This window comes from Puma concolor, chromosome D3 (assembly GCF_028749965.1).
Source record: "Puma concolor isolate L17-30 chromosome D3, mPumCon1.1.hap2, whole genome shotgun sequence".
NCBI classification, from domain to species: domain Eukaryota; kingdom Metazoa; phylum Chordata; class Mammalia; order Carnivora; family Felidae; genus Puma; species Puma concolor.
This window is the reverse complement of record NC_141678.1, coordinates 17,708,187-17,722,508: the sequence shown is the minus strand read 5'-3', so window position 1 is coordinate 17,722,508 and position 14,322 is coordinate 17,708,187. Positions and strand designations below refer to the sequence as shown.

Genomic DNA, 14,322 nt, shown 5'->3' with positions numbered 1-14,322 from the left:
AACGCTTTTCTCCTGGAGCCGCTAACATTTAGCGTCCACGTGCGGTATCTGTAGTCTGGTAACTGCCGCGTTAACCGGGTCTGTTCTGAGCTGGGTAGCTGAGGCCTGACTCCTGGCTCGGTTTCTTTGAGCCCGCGCTGGTTGACACGTGATGAGAACATTAGGAACCGTAACAATGGCTGCTTGCCGCTGAATTTAGCAGTGGAGAGGGGGCGAGGGGGCCGTGTGAGGTATTTAACATACTGCCTTGTCGGCTCCTTGCCCACACTAGGAGAACAGCAGCTTCCATTCTTGCCATGTTCTGGAGGAGGAAGTTAAAGTGACTCGCTTGGAGTGGTGCCATTAACAATTCACAGCACCCAGGGGCGCCTGGGGGGCTCAGTGGGTTAAGCGTCAGACTTTGTCTCAGGTCACGATGCGGCTGTTCGTGGGTTCGAGCCCCACATCAGTTTCTGTGCTGACAGCTCGGAGCCTGGAGCCTGCCTCAGATTCTGTGTCTCCCTCGCTCTCTGCCCCTTCTCTGCTCATGCTCTCTCACTCAAAAATAACAAACGTTAAAAACAAACAAACAAAAAAACCAATCTGTGGCGCCCAGGGTTGGCTCCCGTCTCTGGGCTGAGTCTGGTATGCACTAGGGTGTGGTGTGCTGGATGGGGCTGTGGGTGCTTGACTTCGTTTCCCTCCCTTCTTTCTGTAGGTGTTCAGGTACAGCACTGCCCTGGAGAAACACAAGCTGTTTGTCTCGGGCCTGCCTTTTTCCTGCACTAAAGAGGAACTGGAAGAGATCTGTAAGGCTCATGGCACCGTGAAGGACATCAGGCTGGTTACCAACCGGGCGGGCAAACCGAAGGTCAGTGTCTGCGCGCGATGCGTTAGCCTCCCAAGGCTCGGGCCAGCCTCGTTCTCCATCTGTTCAGGCTGTTAGGTTCTGAGTGGGTTTCTGGTTTGTCTGCTGAGAAACGACAGGTTGACAGAATGATAGGACACTTGGTTCTACTTGCATTTGGACTCGGATTGGCTCGTTTCCAGCTAATTATGCTAAAAAGAATAGGGCATCGGCCGTGGCGGGGAACCTGCCCTGAATTAGCAGGGGCCTCAGCGCAGACCCCTGGCTGTGAGGTGTGGGCGAGGTGCCCTCTTCCGGAGCGAGCGCCCTCTTGCCCAGGCTGGCCCCTTCACTAGGCCTCCAGCCACCACTTCCCGTCCCTCCCCGAGACCCCATCACGTCCTCCCCTTAGCCCCCCTGGGCACCTTGCGAGACCCTTTTTGTGCGACATCCTGAGTAGTTGTTCAGGCACGTGTTTGGATGACCTCTCGTTCCCCCGGCCGTCCAGGGTGATGGAGAGTTGAAGACTATGAAGCAAGGAGGGGCCGAGGTGCAGACATGAGGGCTCATCCCGTGTCCAGCCGCCTCATCCATTTGTTTTTGCTGGATTTATACTGGTCCGTCTGTCTGTTTCTTTCTTTCCTTCGTTATTCTTATCTTTTTTTTCTTTCCTTTTTTTCTTTTCTTTCTTTTTTTTTTGCTGGAGAAGGCATGAGGTGTACCAACCTCACAAAGATGATCTGAAGTTACGGTCGGTGGCGGAAACAGAGAGGAAGAGCAGGGCCAGCGAATAAACCTGTAGACAAAGGACGGTGGCGGTGGGGGGAGGGAACCCGATGACGGGGTGCCTGCCCGGTACCGGCTTCCAGAACTGAGGGAGGAAGTCGGGTCTGGCTGCGCAGCACCTGACCTGACGGCTCTGGCTCCGCCTCTTTCAGGGCCTGGCTTACGTGGAGTATGAAAGTGAATCTCAGGCGTCACAGGCCGTACTGAAGATGGATGGCATGACTGTCAAAGAGAATGTCATCAAAGTGGCCATCAGCAATCCCCCTCAGAGGAAGGTACCAGAGAAGCCAGAAGCAAGGAGAGCGCCAGGTGGTGCCTTGGTGCCGCGGCAGATTTACGGAGCGTAAGTGCTTGCGTGCCACCGGGCGCAGACTCCGTCCTGGCCGGCGCCGCTAGCTGGTTTCCTGCTAGTCACGTGGGCTTGGGCAGAGAGCCAGGGCCTGCCGTGCTGGGGACGCTCACCGTGGCTCACCAGAGCAGGGTGCCCGGAGCAGGTCCGCACGGCGCGTGAGCCGGGGAGTGGAGCCCTTCCTGGTGTTCACAGTTTATACACGTGACTTATTTGAGGGCGGTCGGTTTCTAGGCGGCGGTTATTTTAAAGCCTCCTTTGGCAGTAGGGTCCATACGTGTGGATTCAGAAGCTTGCCGGGGTGACCTGTAGCCCTAGCTATAATCCTCTAAGAGCGAGGTTTTCAGCCGGTAGGAATGAGACGGCAAAATTGTGACGTTAGTTGGTGAGGTCCGAAGGATGACAGCATTTTGATCCGCCCTGCTTGTGACTGTATTGCACAGGGTTGGTCTTTGCCAAAATTGTGGAAGGGGCAGTTTGTTAAACCGGTTTTCGCCAGTTCAAAGTCAGGGAGAACGGGGATCATCCCTACCTTTCTCGTTTTTACTCTTCACCTCTTAACTTTGTGCTCTGTGCATTGAGAGAAACTTGTCTCGTAACAGACTACAGAAATGACCCTTGAAAGTACAGTCTTCACCTTTTAGCTTTGGGTGATTTAAGACCATCCTGGCTTCTTTTCCCAAATCAAGGAGGGGCCGTGAATTGTTGCTTGGAAAGGATACATTCGGTGTTTGCTCTTCCAGGCGGGGGAAGGGAAGAACCCAGCTCTCCCTGCTGCCTCGTGCCCTGCAGCGCCCGGGCGCCCTGGCCGCTCAGGCTGAGAACGGCCCCGCCCCACGGCCAGCGGTCACCACCTCAGCGGCCACCGAGGCACCCAAGATGTCCAATGCCGATTTTGCCAAGTTGCTTCTGAGAAAGTGAATGGGACTGTGGAGAAGGGAAATGCCTTACTTCATGCTGGCCAGGAAGACCACCCGGCACCCAGCGGTACTCTGGGTATGGAGGGGCCCGGGGCAGCACCCCTCTTGCACATTTTCCTCTGGGTTAGACAGAAAGGGATGAGGGTGTCCAAGGGAAGAGGCTTGAAGCGCTCCCTCATATTGAGGGCAATAGGAGGAAAATGATCACTCCGTGGTTGGGCCCAGGGTGCAGTTTCCTAAAATATTTTTGTGTCTTAGGGAGTGAGAAACAGAAGTGAAACTCAAACACCGTTTTGAGACCCACCTGTCCAAATGTTTTCGGCCAGCTCTGGCCCCCTTTTATAAGACACTTCTCTTACACCTTGCACAGCACACGTGCCCGTCACTCTTTTAATTTTAAAAGACAAAATGGCAGATGCTAGTAATTCACCAGAATGGCCTATTTTAGTAAAGGGGTGGTGGGGATAGGGGAAGTCACCTAAAAAAAAATTGATGGATTTTTGTTCAAGGGGGCTGTGCGCGTTTTTATATTATGTATTTGTAAATGACACATCGACCCATTGTTTTATGTTTCCTAAAAGCCGAGTCTTTGTGACATTTGTTTTGTCTGGGAGTTCTGTGCGCCACCTGCCGTGGACCATTTTCTTTGCCTAGTGTTGAGTGAACTGTATTCTTTGTCTAAACATCGCGTTTCAGCCCTTTGGTTTTGTTTAAATGCCATGTCAAGTGCAAACTTAAATTCTTCCCACTTAGCTTTGTTTATTAAACTGAAGTTCTCTTAAAAACTTCTTGCCGAATGGTACTCAGATGTTCATTCAAACCCGGACGTGTTTTGAGATGGGTGCACTTGGTGTTACCTAACACATGTGTGAATAGAACTTTTGTAAGTCCAATCCTGTTGTCCCTTTGATTTAAATCCTTTCCGTTGTGATGGGTCTTCAGTTTTAAACTTTACTTTGCAGCATGTTGGCACTGCAGCTTTTAAGCTTTTTTTTTTTTTTTTTTTTTACCTCTCCGCTTCTATCAGATATTTATTGCTTTAAAAGCAGCATTGCCAGTCAGTCCAATAGGGAAATAGACTTTGTAAAGACACTTTGGGGGAAGAAATCAGGAAATGCTTCATGTGTGATGGAAATCAACCCACTTCTCTGGTTTTTTAAGTTTCTGTGCATCAGGCTTTACTACATTTTTCACAGAAAACTGTAAGCATTATTCAAAAGCACAGACAGAAGAGCAAAAGGAAGTCCTTATGCGCCTGCCACTGAGCCTCAGCATTTCCCATCTAGCGCATCGGCCTTCATTTCTGCCCCCACCCCCTCCTGCCTGTTACAGACATCACAGGACTCCCCCAGTAACGGCGTAGCACCTGCCTCAAAGAGATAAAGACCTAAAGGTCACAGTATTGTCATCATCCCTAGAAACATGAGCAGTCATGCCTTCGTGTCCTCAGCTATCCATATGGCCAGTTTCCTGTTGTTCTGTAAATGTATCCCCCGCCCCCCACCCCGGTAAGTTAGGATCGGTTGATAAACCTCCCAAGGCTTTTAATCTGAAGGTTCCCCTCTACCTTGTCTTTCTCTTTGGCACAAAACATTTTTTGTCAGTTGTTACTTCTGAATTAAATTCAAGTAGTGGCTGCTGGAAGCAGCCAGAAGAGCGTGTGCTGTGACCCTGGTTCCTCCTGTGCTCTTTGGAATATGGCCACTCACCCTCCTGCAGAAGCCTGCTCGCTGGGTGAGGGGACTGGGGATGCTCAGGGACGGCTGCCGAGGAGCCACGAATATTCCCTTCCTGATCCAGGTTAATGTGGCTTTACTCTCGCGGCTTCCCGTCTTACTGTTCTGTTTTCTTGATGGGGGCAGCCTTCTGCCCTCACTTTGTGCTCTCGCCTGTCAACACAGGCCCATCACAGAGTTGAACCTCTTCAGGCTGGAGCTCAGGGTGTTGACGGCTCTAGAAACGGACTGTCGGGAACACGTGAGTGGGTCTATGTGTTTTCCCCAGGAAACGAAGAACTGTTGGCAAACAGGAGCACGAAATGGCACGCAGTTGGGAGTGTCAGTGACAGGTCGGTGACTTCCCCCTGCCGGCACAGGTAGGTGGCTGACCTAAAGGGTTCTGTCCCATTTTCCTGTTGAAATTACAGTCTGGGATCTGTTTTCTGCCACGATAATCTAAATAGGACTTCACGTTCTACAAGAATTCCTCCTTCATCCTCGTAACAAACGGGAACAGCTCTTGGATACGACAGCCGAGTCTCGGGCCTTTCTGTCGTAAAATACTTTACTAGAGTCAGTCATCTGTTAAAATAACATCCTTCGCAACAGAACTAAAGCGCACGCTTCTCTATAGTACAGAGCGCTGCCGTCAGGCTTCCTTGGTGTGCCTATAACATCAAGAAGAGTTAGGTTGAAGAGCTACCTTACGGCAACGTGCAAATACGAAAAGATTTTTTTATAGAGGTTTGAATATCACTCGGGGCCACTTCAGACATTTTTCTTAATCCTTCGGAAAGCTACTCTGTGCTAATTACACAGTTAAAGAGGTATACAGACACCTGCTACTTCAGAATAGTGACCTCCTTACCGTCAGAGTGTGACTTCTCAAGCCAGAGACCACACTTTGTATGTGTTCACCATCATTTGGACCCTGACAGAGTGCACTACGGCGTGAGATGTCCCGTGCTGTGTCACTGGGAGGGGGACCCGTGGCCCTTTTGACTCTGAGGAGCACAGCAGCAGTCACATTGTTGCCTCTGTTTACTATCGATAGAGAACCTTCTTCCATAGAATGACGACGCAGAAACTTGGCCGTGTGGTACATTTTATCATTTTACAAGTTCCTAGGAAAATAAGGCCACTGGAAGGCAATCTCTTTTGCTTCCCCGAGGGAATGCTGGACACCGTGCTGTACCCTGGCTGCGGGAGGTGGGGGTCAGGTGAGTACGTAGATCAAACTGCACGACAAGAGAGACACATCGGACTATGGCTAAGGGTTTTCCCTTGGTTCGGGAGACACTCCAGTTTGTTACCAAAAATGCATATTTGGTGTTCATACGTGGCATCTGTTTTCTCAGATGTATTCTTGAATGTCTACCTACACAAGATGTTACACTCAGAGTCAGACTTGGCCACGTGCACAATACCTGACTTGCAGTATGACCCAGTCGAGTGACGAACTCAGAACTTTGAGACTAAAACATCTGGTCTGAGTTGCTGCAAATGAAGTGTGAGAAACATTCAGACACAGAGAAAACCAAGCTGGCCGCTCGGCTATTCTTAATTAGAAAAAGAGTCTTGACAGGGAAAAAAAAAACAGCCTCTGCGACTCGCGTTCGCAAGCCATTTAGGACTCAAAGACTTCCTTGAAATAAGCAAGGTATCTCACAGAGACGTTGTCAACATTTTTTATTTTGTATCTCAAAAGTCTGCCCTACTAGTGAGAATTAGTCACAACGCTCATCTCTTTGTAGGGGAGCAAAACTCTCTCAGAAAGAAAGCTTTCCATTATTTCTCAGAACCGGGACCGGGTTCGCACCAAGAGTGCTGACCTCCCAGGTGAAGTCCCAGCACCTCTCAGCCAGTTTCACAGAAACACTTGGAGGAGTTACTCCTGGGGCCCTAGACCTCGTTCCACACTCCCGGCCTCTCCCGACCCGAGTGCAAATTCTGCTCCAGAACCCGTGTTCCGGTCACACAAAGCGCACTGGTGCGCCCCCAGCGCCTACTGGGGCCACCACCATGGACAGCGGACGCCACACAACATTTACTAGTTCAAAAGAAGAAAATAAATAACTTGGGCTGAGTTATAAGTTACCTTAAAGACAGGGCTTAATAATTTACTTTTGTCGCTTTTTTAACGAAAACGTTTGGAGGTAAAGAACGCTTAAGTTCCTAATCGGTCTCCTTTTGCTTCGGGAGACGGCTAGGTTTCTAGAAACGCTAAGTGTTGCTTCCCACTGGGTCATCCCTTGGCACCAAGGGAGGCTCTCCGGGGTTAGGGCCTCACGGGCAGAGTCTCCTTAAACCCGGAATGGTTGGGCGTGGCCTCTGGCAGGGCCACCGGGTACTCGGTTGTGGCAAAGAGCAGGGTGTCCAGGGTGGTCTCCGTACACTTGGCGATGAAGCGGATGAACGGCCTCACGTCGCCTTCGTTGGCGACTTCTAGTACGTGGTAGTACTCGGACCTCTGCTCCTTGCGGATGGTGATGGGGGGGTAGCCCGCCTGCATCAGGATGAGGTTCATGAGCAGGCGCGAGGTCCTTCCGTTGCCATCGATGAAAGGGTGGATGTAAACCAGTTTATAATGGGCCAGGGCCGCAAACTCCACCGGGTGCAGGTTCATGGCGTCCTCGGAGTTGAGCCACTGGATGAACTCCTCCATCTGCTTTTCCACGTCTTGAGGATGGGGAGGGATGTGATGTCCCACCAGGACCTGTGTCGTCCGAAACCTGCCAGCTTCCATTGGATCCACGTAACCCAGCACCCGCCTATGGATCTCCAGCACGTCGCCGATGGCCACAGAGCCGATGCGGGAAACCAGCGTTGTGTTGATGTACGTCATTGCTGCGTGCATGCCGATGACCTCGTTCTGCTCCTCCAGGCTTTTCCCTGGCACGGCATAGCGGGTCTCGAGGATGTGCCTGATTTCCGAGAGGGTGAGGGTGTTGCCCTCGATCGCGACCGTGTGGTAGATGTGATGGTAGTAGGTTTCCTCCATGACCCTGCGCAGCGCGGAGTTGCCCTTGGGGATGGACATGACCTTCTTCACTTTGCTGTCGATGATGCTGAAATACCTCTGGTCGATCTCCTCCACCAGCGGCAGTGTCCGGTCCCGGTTGACCAGTGCTTTCTCGTGGTAGGGCGAGATGGTCAACGCTCTGGCGTACAAGTAATCGGCCTGGACGATGTCCTTGTCCTCTTCGGAAAAGATGCCGAACTCGTTGAGCGCGTCTGCAAAGTCTGGGTCCATTTGGAGGGCGTGCAAGAAGAGCTTGTGGGCTTTCTCTCGCTTGCCTTGGCGTTTCATTTCCAGGGCTTGGTTCAGAGCTGCTTTGGCTTCCAACTTCCCAGCTAGAAGAGAGCCAAAGAAGCATGGGTAGGGAGGGCACGGGATGTTCAGGGGCGCTGTCCCCTTTACCGGTGCTTCAGGGGGCTCATCCCAGTACTCTCTGTGTGTGTGGATGCGTTTGTGCCCCACACCTGGTGTGTGTGTGTCCCCAGAGCCACATCCTCCACCCTGGGAGGTATCACCTGGACTCCCCAGCCCCCAGCTTTCTGAGGGCCGAAGTGAGTGGCTGTGGCCACAACTCCTGTCAGGTGGCCCTCCTGTATGATCTTCTCAGCTCCCTGCTGTCCTGGATCAGTCCTGATGATGCTGATCCCTGCTCCTGTCCCTTCAGGCCTAGGCTGTGAAAGCACCCCCCCTCCCCCACGCCCCGGTGCCAGGCCCTGGGGGCTTCCCCACCCCTGATCTGTTCTTTAAATCTTTTAACCCAGTGATTCTCAAGCAGGGGTGATTTTGTCCTTTAGAGGACATCCAGCAGCGTCTGAGACATGGTGGGGTGTCACAGTTAAGGGTGTGAGGGTGCTACTAGCATCCAGCGGGTAGAGACCAGGGAAGCTCAGCCTCCTAACAGTGCACCACAGAGGACAGCGTGGGGGTAGAAACTTCTCTAGCTCTAGCCCTCCCTCACCAGCCCTCCACCCACCGCTGAGGGTCATTAACACATACTTGGCTTCTTTTCCTTGGATGCCCAAGCCCTCTCACCCTCCGGGTCTCTGCCTGGTGCACTTTCCCCTCATGCCTTTTCCTTTCGGTCATTTTCCTATTTACACTGGGGTCTCAGCTCAGGCATCCCTTCCAGGGAGCCTTCCTGGTGTGCTCCCCTCCTTCCCCATCACCAGGCTGGTGATGCCGTGCGGCAGTCATTTGTCAGCTTGTCTGAGCCGGGAGCTCAGGGTAGACCTGTTCCCCATAGTGGCCCTGTGTCCTGCACACACGACCCAGTATGCATTGTAAATATCTATGAAATTAACAAGTGTTGAGGAGAGCTGGCCAGTCTGTCTTACCTGGAGAGGCCTTGGTCCTGACCGCCAGCAGTGCCGCATCGCCGGAGGTGACACTGAGCTCTGTAGACGGGCTGGTACACTTGGTGACGGCATGCTGCACCCTGTCCAGCTTGCTCCTGAGCAGGTAGAAGCCTTTGAGCACGGTCAGACACTGCTCTTCGATGGGCCCCAGCGGCAGCAGCAGCGCCAGCAGGGACCCCAACACCATGCTCAGCAGCATCACCCACAGGAAGCGGCCCCAGACGGAGACCCACTTCGGTTCAGTCACTGCCATCACTGAAGCCATCGGCATGAGTGTCATCTGGACGGAGGGGCAGGCCCCCTGGACATACTCCGTTGCCTCAGAGCAGGATCTGCAGGGGACCAAGAGTTGTAGGAGATGAAGTGGGGGAAGGGGACACACGCAAGATATGTTGCTGACTTCAGCTGGGACTTGGAGGCTCCCACACCTCTTATTTCACTATGACCAGGGGGATTGAGGCAAGGCAGGAAGTGCTTACAAACGGGGAGGGGCCAGCCCGAAAGACTGGTGCCACTTCCAGGCCGTTGGGACTCTGAGCAGTAATGCTACCGCACTCAACATTTATTGAGCGCTTACTGTGTGCCAGGCCCCATGCTAAGTACCAAGGACCTCATGCATACTATCTCTACCAGTCTCCAACAGGAGCAGATGCTATCTATCGTCCTCCCACTTCTCCAGATGAGGAAACAGGCTCAGAGACGAAGCCCCTTGCCCCAAGTCACCCAGTGAGTAAGTGACAGTCTTGGGACTTGAATTCAGGAACTCTCCCCCAACCTCCCTTGACCACAAATCTGTGGCCACACATCAAGATTGGCCAAGGCAGTTCTGGGGCCTAGTGTCTGATACACACAACTATTTTTGTGGCCTGATTTACTGCCTCTTCATGCCCTCACCCAGGTATTAGCCACAGTGCTGCTCTCCCCTCTCTGGCCTTCCTTTCCTGGCCTGCCCAGCAACGAACTCACCTAGAGCTTGGGCAGTCCAAGCATCTCAAAACCTCCAGCTGTGGGCCAGAGTGGGTGACCCACTCCTCACCCTCCATCGGGACAGTGGGCAATGTGCTTGGGGCTGGCAGTGGAGATGGAGGGGTCAGGTATGCAAGCACCATTATGCTGACAATAAGCATTTATTGGGCAACTATGGTGTACTGAGCACTGGGCTGCGGGGTAGCCGTGCATTATCTCACTTACTCAACACCTTATGAAGGAAAGCTACCCTTAGCTCCATTTTACAAAGGAAACTAAATCAGCAAGTCAGTTTCTAGAAGGCCATGGGAGTAAACAGAAGCATGAAGAATGAATCCTCAGTGCATCTAGGAAGAGTGCCCAGGTCTTAACCTCTACTTTATTCTCAACCAGGGCCCGTGTACCCCTATTCCGGCCTGCTTCTGGTGCTGGGCCTCCGAGACCCAGAAATGACTGATGAGGTTTGTGATCGCTCAGGGCTTAGAGTCTAATGGGGAAGCTGGCTCGTTGATAACATCTGAAATGGCTTGGTCTCAGCCCTAACGGGGGTACGCTTGGCGTGCTGTAGGGGTTTAGAGGAGGGTGTGAGTCACTGCTTCATCCAGGTGCTTTGTGCGGCTCCCGGAGGGACGGGATACACGGCAGGGCTGGAGTTCGCCAGGGACGCGGGTCTGCGCAGGGGAGGCAGGAGATGCGAATCTCACCCCTCACTGCCCTCGGAAGGGGAAAACTGACGCCCAGAGGGGCTGGGCTACAGTCCCTCTGAACCCCGCCCAGGACTCACTCCCCCGCCGCCCCCTGCCCAGCTGGCTCTTTCCGAACCCCTTGGGCTCTCCCCCTCCTACCGCGCGCGGGTTCCGACCCTGCAGCCGACTTCCAGGCGCTCGGAGGCCCCGCAGCCGCCGGCTCCCAGGCCCTGCTCCGCCGCCGGCCTTCTGGCCCCGCCCCCGGCGCCTCGCCTCGCCATTGGGTGGTTCGCCATCCTCGTCGTGGCGGATTGGCTTCCCCAACCTGTCCGCCCCTCGTACTTCCGGGTTTTCGCGTCAGCTCCTGCTTCCCCGGGAAAGATGCGCCGTGGGCCACTCCCATTGGCTGGCTCCTGTGTTGGTCTCGTGCCCGCAGCGGCCAATAAGCAACAGGCGGGGCGGTGCCCGGGCGAGAGGCGGGAGTAGCGTGCGGAAAACCCGCGCGGGCGCGGAGATCTGCGGGTATGATAGATGCCGCGGTCGGAAACTGGTAATTCCGCCAGCCCCGGAGTGCTGTGCTTCCCTCTCCACGTCCTGGGGGCCCTTCTCCTGGGCCTCCTTTTCCTTAGGTGTGAAATGAGGGTGCTCTCCACCCTGTTAGTCTGCCGTCACAGCCCCTTGTTCTTAGCCACGACGCTGTACCAGGGTTGCCGTCGTTTCTGACCTCTTTTCCTTTTCCTCCCTGAGTTTTTAATTTGGCATCCACTCGAGAAGGAGCTGGCTGGTTTATTTTGCTTGCCAGGGACATAGAGATTTTTCCTTGAAGCAGAGAGCTGAAACTTCCGTCTTAGTTCACAAATATTGAAATTAAACACCCAGGACGTGCCCAGAAATGCTAAGCATTAAGATGTTAGCCTATAGACTGGAGCCAGAGGGACCCCGGCTGAAGTTCAGACTTGGTCACCTCCGCTCTGTGAGACCTTCGGCAAGTTATTCCGAGCTTCAGTTTTTCCATTTGTAAAATGGAGACAAACTGCCTCGCCTTTGGCCCCAAGTTCAGGATTTGCAGGCCAGACTCTTCAAGATCTGACCTTTTCCATGACACACATTCCCCACGGGAGCCACTATCAGGCAGTGGTTGTGGGCGTTTCCACTGGAAGCCACACAGCCCTGGGTTCCAATCCCAGCTCTGCCCCCTTGCAAGCTGAGTTACATTCAGCAAGTGACTTGGTCTATCTCACCGGTTCCGTTTGCTTTTCAGTAAAATGGGGACAGTGTGATGACAGTACTTCATAGAGTTTTATGTGAGGGCGAAGTGAGATCCTACATGTCTGGCACAAAGCTGACGTTTGGTGAGTATCTGCTGTTGCAGTTATTCCTAGACAAGACACCAAGTCCTTGCTGTTTTTGTTATTCACAGAAGAAACTGTCAGAGCTGTAGGCTGCTCCAACCACGGGGGAGTGACTCCATGTCCTTTCTTAGGTCTCAGCCTGATCCAGTTGAGGGAAGCCACTGACCTACAGCACAAAGGAAGTGTCCCAACCCAGGCCAGAGGTGTGCTGTCATGAAAGATACTGTGGGGGCGTGGGGTGGGGGTGGGGGTGCGGGGCATTGCAAGGTGAGGGACCAAACAGCTTTGGCCCTCGCGGGCTGCGCTTCCGCTTATATCTGGTAACTCTTCCCCTATTCCCCCAGCCCCCGGCCCTTGGCATGGAGAACGGCACATAGCAAATGCTCAAGAGATTTTGTTGACTCAAATAAGAGATATCTAAAACAGGACAAACCATGGTGTTTTTAAGAAACAAACAAAATTCAAGATGGTGGTTATTTCTGGGGCTTCTTGTTTCTATCTTTTTTTTTTTTTCTTTTTAAAATGTATTTATTTTGAGAGAATGTGAGCAGGGGAGGGGCATAGAGAGGGAGACAAGAATCCCAAGCAGGCTCCACACTCAGTGCGGAGCCTGACATGGGACTCGAACCCACGACGGTGAGATCATGATCTGAGCTGAGATCAAGAGTCAGTTGCTCAACCGACTGAGCCACCCAGGGGCCCCATATTGTTTCTGTCTTTTTTTTTTTTTAATTTTTTTTAACGTTTATTTATTTTTGAGACAGGGAGAGACAGCATGAACGGGGGAGGGTCAGAGAGAGAGGAAGACACAGAATCTGAAACAGGCTCCAGGCTCTGAGCTGTCAGCACAGAGCCTGATGCGGGGCTCGAACTCACGGTCCGCAAGATCATGACCTGAGCTCAAGTCGGATGCTTAACCGACTGAGCCACCCAGGCGCCCCTTGTTTCTGTCTTTTGAACGAAGGTCTTGAACACGGTTCCCTTGAAGTGCCCTGAATTTTCACTTCTGATGGCCTGCATAGTAATGTTGTAAAAACTTTTCCCAGAGGAGGGCCAGGCTGCCCTGCTACCAGTGAATTATGGAGGATGGTCAGTGGAGGGGAAAGCAGTGAGGCTCGGGGGCCAGACAGATAATGTGTTCAAATGCAAGGCCTACCTGGACTAGGTCACTCACCACACTGAACTGGATATCATGGGGCTTGTGGACTTCTGTCTCCTCCCAGGCATAAGATGACATCATCATCCGCTTTTATTTATTTATTTATTATTTTTTTACGTTTATTTATTTTTGAGACAGAGAGAGACAGAGCATGAACGGGGGAGGGGCAGAGAGAGAGGGAGGCACAGGATCGGAAGCAGGCTCTAGGCTCTGAGCCATCAGCCCAGAGCCTGACGCGGGGCTTGAACTCGCAGACCGCGAGATCGTGACCTGCGCTGAAGTCGGACACTTAACCGACTGAGCCACCCAGGCGCCCCTTATCAGCCGCTTTTAAAGGCACTGTCTGCTTTCCACCTCTTTAGGCCCCAGTTCTTTAATGAGCTTAGACCGTGGGGAGCAAATCCAGAAGCTGCATAAGAACCATCAAGGAGTGAAATTGCCTGGGCCTGAGACAGTAGAGGGAGGTGGGGAGTGTGGAGAAGGTGAGCGTACCTGCCTTATCCAAGGTGGGTAACAGTTCATCTGCTCTAGCCTACCTTTACTGTGTGAAAAATGTATTGTGTCCAAGAGTTGACAGATTTTCCGATTTTTCACAAGAAATGTCAGGCCTAGATCTCGAAGCAAGCTCTCCAGATTTTTTAACAGTTGGCATCTCTGCCCACTGGCCATGCAGGGCTGCCAGACTGTAATCCCTGTTTTAGGCTTTTAAAATGGGCGGGAGACGGTGGCTGGGAACACAGGAAGTAACATCACAAATGCCCACTCAGCAAATGACTGCACCACTGTCGGTGACCACCAGGGGGCAGTAATTCACCAAACATCACGTCCCCCGTTCAATCTTTGTCAGGAGATCACACTCAATTTTCTTGACTTTGTCTGCATTCAGCTGTGTTGAATGCACAAAATATGGTCCCTGAAGCGAGATTGAAAAGTCGTCTTTCTCCACCTTAAGCATTCTATATTGGGTGGAAATGGCTTCCTCGTGGCCCACGCAGGAGTTTTCTAAGAGCTTACCTTGACACTTGACAAAGAACCTGGAAAGTGGCTGCTTGGAAATGTGTCCATTATGCAAAACAAAACCAAACAAAACAAACCCTTATGCATCTTTAAGAAACAGCAGTCAAGCGCTTCTTGCTGGCTGAATCGGATTCTATTGCTTAGGAAACACAAAACTCCCCAACTGGAG

At 52.5% G+C, this 14,322-nt stretch overlaps 2 protein-coding genes, 1 long non-coding RNA gene and 1 pseudogene across 6 annotated transcripts in view; 2 read left to right on the top strand and 2 right to left on the bottom strand.

Moving 5' to 3' along the window:
• Positions 1 to 3,669, top strand: part of SART3 (spliceosome associated factor 3, U4/U6 recycling protein) — a 37,166-nt gene extending 33,497 nt beyond the window's left edge. For both annotated transcript variants that reach the window (XM_025933398.2, XM_086681885.1), the window contains exons 17-19: positions 698 to 850; positions 1,765 to 1,955; positions 2,705 to 3,669. In XM_025933398.2, coding sequence (XP_025789183.2) covers positions 698 to 850; positions 1,765 to 1,955; positions 2,705 to 2,882 — 522 coding nt within the window. In that variant the 3' untranslated portion in view covers positions 2,883 to 3,669. The remainder of the gene's footprint in view (positions 1 to 697; positions 851 to 1,764; positions 1,956 to 2,704) is intronic.
• Positions 2,441 to 2,595, bottom strand: LOC112870526 (small nucleolar RNA U3; annotated as a pseudogene).
• A 2,602-nt stretch (positions 3,670 to 6,271) lies between the features above and the next one.
• On the bottom strand, positions 6,272 to 10,912 carry FICD (FIC domain protein adenylyltransferase). Its single transcript, XM_086681886.1, has 3 exons — positions 10,785 to 10,912; positions 8,953 to 9,305; positions 6,272 to 7,953 (listed from the first exon to the last, which is right to left on the bottom strand). The coding sequence occupies exons 1-3, from the start codon at positions 10,904 to 10,906 to the stop codon at positions 6,878 to 6,880; spliced, it is 1,551 nt and encodes a 516-aa protein (XP_086538012.1). The 5' UTR covers positions 10,907 to 10,912; the 3' UTR covers positions 6,272 to 6,877.
• Positions 9,300 to 14,322, top strand: part of LOC147575351 (uncharacterized) — a 48,519-nt gene continuing 43,496 nt past the window's right edge. The window contains exons 1-3 of one of the 3 annotated variants that reach the window (XR_015242310.1): positions 9,300 to 10,400; positions 11,887 to 11,977; positions 12,109 to 12,206. This is a non-coding gene — a long non-coding RNA (uncharacterized LOC147575351). Of the gene's footprint in view, positions 10,401 to 10,897; positions 11,176 to 11,886; positions 11,978 to 12,108; positions 12,207 to 14,322 lie in introns of those variants that run through there. The other 2 variants (XR_015242312.1, XR_015242311.1) reach the window with 2 other exon arrangements.